We start from the raw sequence: 2,751 nt of genomic DNA on the forward strand, positions 1-2,751 counted from the left end.
CCTCTCTAGCGCCTCCACGCTACAGTGCTGTAGAACTTCATACTCTCGAAACTAGTTCTTACTTCCACTAATCCCTTATGTCGTTGAGTTCTAAAGGTCGTGATTCCGGGGCTACAGCTGACATTGACGACTTCGATCGAAATCGGGTACTCTCAAACCGTCAACGACGCAACTCATGCAACTTATGTGAAATGCGGTCACATTTTACCAACTGTTACTTTCGGCAATTAAGCCCACGAATAAACATCCTGCGAATAGCTTCGAAAATAAGAGCTGGAGAGTGATTGACACCAATGACAGAAAAAAAGCAACGGCTGACTAACCGTAGATAACCTTCTTGACTTCGTCGTAGAGCACAAGTACCAGAGCGGCACCAGCACCACGGAGGACGTTGGAAAATGCGCCCTTGAAAAAACCTCTTGAACCTTCCTGTTGGTAGACCTTTTTCCAGCAGTCGAGGGTACCGGTGTATTGGATAGCATCACCACCCTTTCGACCAGCCATCATCATCATACGTCTACGGACTGTGTCGAAGGGATAGGAGGCGACACCAGAGGCCGCGGTGACAGCCTGGGCAACCATGAACTTGAGAATGATATTAGCATTCTTCTCGTCAGCAAAAATGACGCTCTTGACCGAATCGTAGAGTCCGAAGTAAGCTCCACGGTAGACGATGATTCCTTGTACAGAAACACCGAACCCTTGATAGAGGGAAAAATAGCCGGTGCGGCTAGCAGTCTTGGAAAGGCAGTTCCAGAGGCCGGTGAACTCCCTATCGGCTCCCTTGCCAACGTCGGCGGCCAGACGAGTACGAGCGAAGTCGAGGGGGTAGACGATACACAAGGAAGCGGCACCCGCCATACCGCCAGAAGCGACGTTAGCGGCGAAAAAGGACCAAAACTCCGTCTTGGGGTCGTACTTGGGGAACATCCGCTTGAAGTTGTCCTTAAAGGCGAAGTTGAACGCTTGTGTGGGGAAGTAACGGATAACGTTTGCCATGTTACCACGCCAGAGCGTCCAGAAGCCCTGCTCACTGGCAACGCGACTAAAGCAATTGCCAATACCGGTATAGCGAGCTACCTTACCCGATTGGATGTCGGGATTGGAGTCCTGAGTCTGGAGGAGCATCTTAACACGCTCTATGGGGGCAACAAGGGTCTTGGAAATACCGGCAGCCGTACCACCAGCGGCCCAATCTACCAGAATAGGATACTTATTCACGAAGGAAACCTCCTCCGATTGCTTCTTATCAGCAGACATGTAGAAAAATGACTATGTTACTGAGAATGTTGATATAACTTTCGAAAACAAGGCTGCCCATGAACGGCGATTCGGCGACTTTCAAGCGAAGCCATTTCTAACGACAATTTCTTGCCTCACACGAGCTCATATGTGTCCGACCTCCTCAACCCACCGTGAGCGTACCGCGAGAGTACATCGGTGTCAGCAGGGTTTTCCTAGTAAATTAATACCTCTGGCGTACGTGCTGACGAGCAAAATTGACGTTATTTTAATGGCGATCGCCAAGTCAATGTGCTTGCGTGTAACCGCTCAGCGCACTTAACATGCCTGAAGAAGCTGCCTTTGTCAAAAGTTACCGCTTGGTTCCGTTGAGTTTGTTAGACTGACTCAATGTGTGTTAGTACGGACTAGTGTGAGGAAATATGCACATGGTCATATTTAGGTGACAATATGAAACTTCTGGGAGGAAATTTTGGGAAATCCTTCTATTATAAGTGAGGAAACTTCCAAGCTCAGCCGAGGAAAGAGATCACATATTCTAACACTGATAAGGACGACGATGGATAATCAGCTTCTCAAGAAACATGTCCGAAGTATCAATCTTATGAGGGGTCATCCTTTTTTTGTAGTCCCATTGAGTCGTCGCGCAGTTTGTGATGAAGGAAGAAGAACCGTGGAAAGATCACGCGAAGATTCCAAACTCCTTTTATGGTCGATACGTGCTGTTAAAAGGACCGAGCCGGGTTTTGGGGCAGATATGCCACCACAAGAAATCGCCAATTTGCACTGTTTAAAGGACCGAGCCGGGTTTTGGGGCAGATATGCCACCACAAGAAATCGCCAATTTGCACTGTTTAAAGGACCGAGCCGGGTTTTGGGGCAGATAAGCCACCACAAGAAATCGCCAATTTGCACTGTTAAAAGGACGGAGCCGGCTTTTAAGGCAGATATGCCACCACTAGAGCGCCAATTTGCACTCTTCGAAGGATCTAACCCTGTTTTGGGGCAGATATGCCACCACTAAAACGCGGCAATTTGCATTGTTAGAAGGCCCGATCCCACTTTTGGGGCAGATATGCCGCCACTAGAACGCGGTGCACTATGTCGTCTGCAGAAAATCTGATCACTTTAGATTGCCATTACGAGATGCAGTTTTGGCATACCTGCCCCGTACGGAATATGCCCTTCGACGGCAACGTCTCCCGACATGATGACCCGATCTCTTGCTGTTGATCAAGTCGACTCTGTAATGGGGCCGGTATGCCATCCCATAACTGCTCTTCTCTGAGAAAGAGTATCTTGAGGTTGACGGAGCAAGATACGGATGAGGCCGGCGGCCAGTCTTGCACGGTGAGAACGAGTGCTTCTACGCTGCATAAGCATATCGTCATGCCTTTCAGTCGATACCTTCAAGCCGGGAAGAGGAAATATCGTATTGACCACGTCCCAACCTGCAAGTCCCAGAGTCCCTGGGCCCGGGGTGGTAACTTTCGCAATGGAGAGGACTTT

General features: G+C 49.2%; 1 protein-coding gene across 1 annotated transcript; it reads right to left on the reverse strand.

Moving 5' to 3' along the window:
* Positions 1 to 231: 231 nt before the first annotated feature.
* Pmar_PMAR023149 (adenine nucleotide translocase, putative) lies at positions 232 to 1,264 on the reverse strand. Its single transcript, XM_002776022.1, has one exon. The coding sequence runs from the start codon at positions 1,258 to 1,260 to the stop codon at positions 319 to 321; it is 942 nt and encodes a 313-aa protein (XP_002776068.1). The 5' UTR covers positions 1,261 to 1,264; the 3' UTR covers positions 232 to 318.
* Between the last annotated feature and the right edge of the window lie 1,487 nt (positions 1,265 to 2,751).

Source organism: Perkinsus marinus (assembly GCF_000006405.1).
Source record: "Perkinsus marinus ATCC 50983 genomic scaffold scf_1104296954818, whole genome shotgun sequence".
NCBI lineage: Eukaryota > Perkinsozoa > Perkinsida > Perkinsidae > Perkinsus > Perkinsus marinus.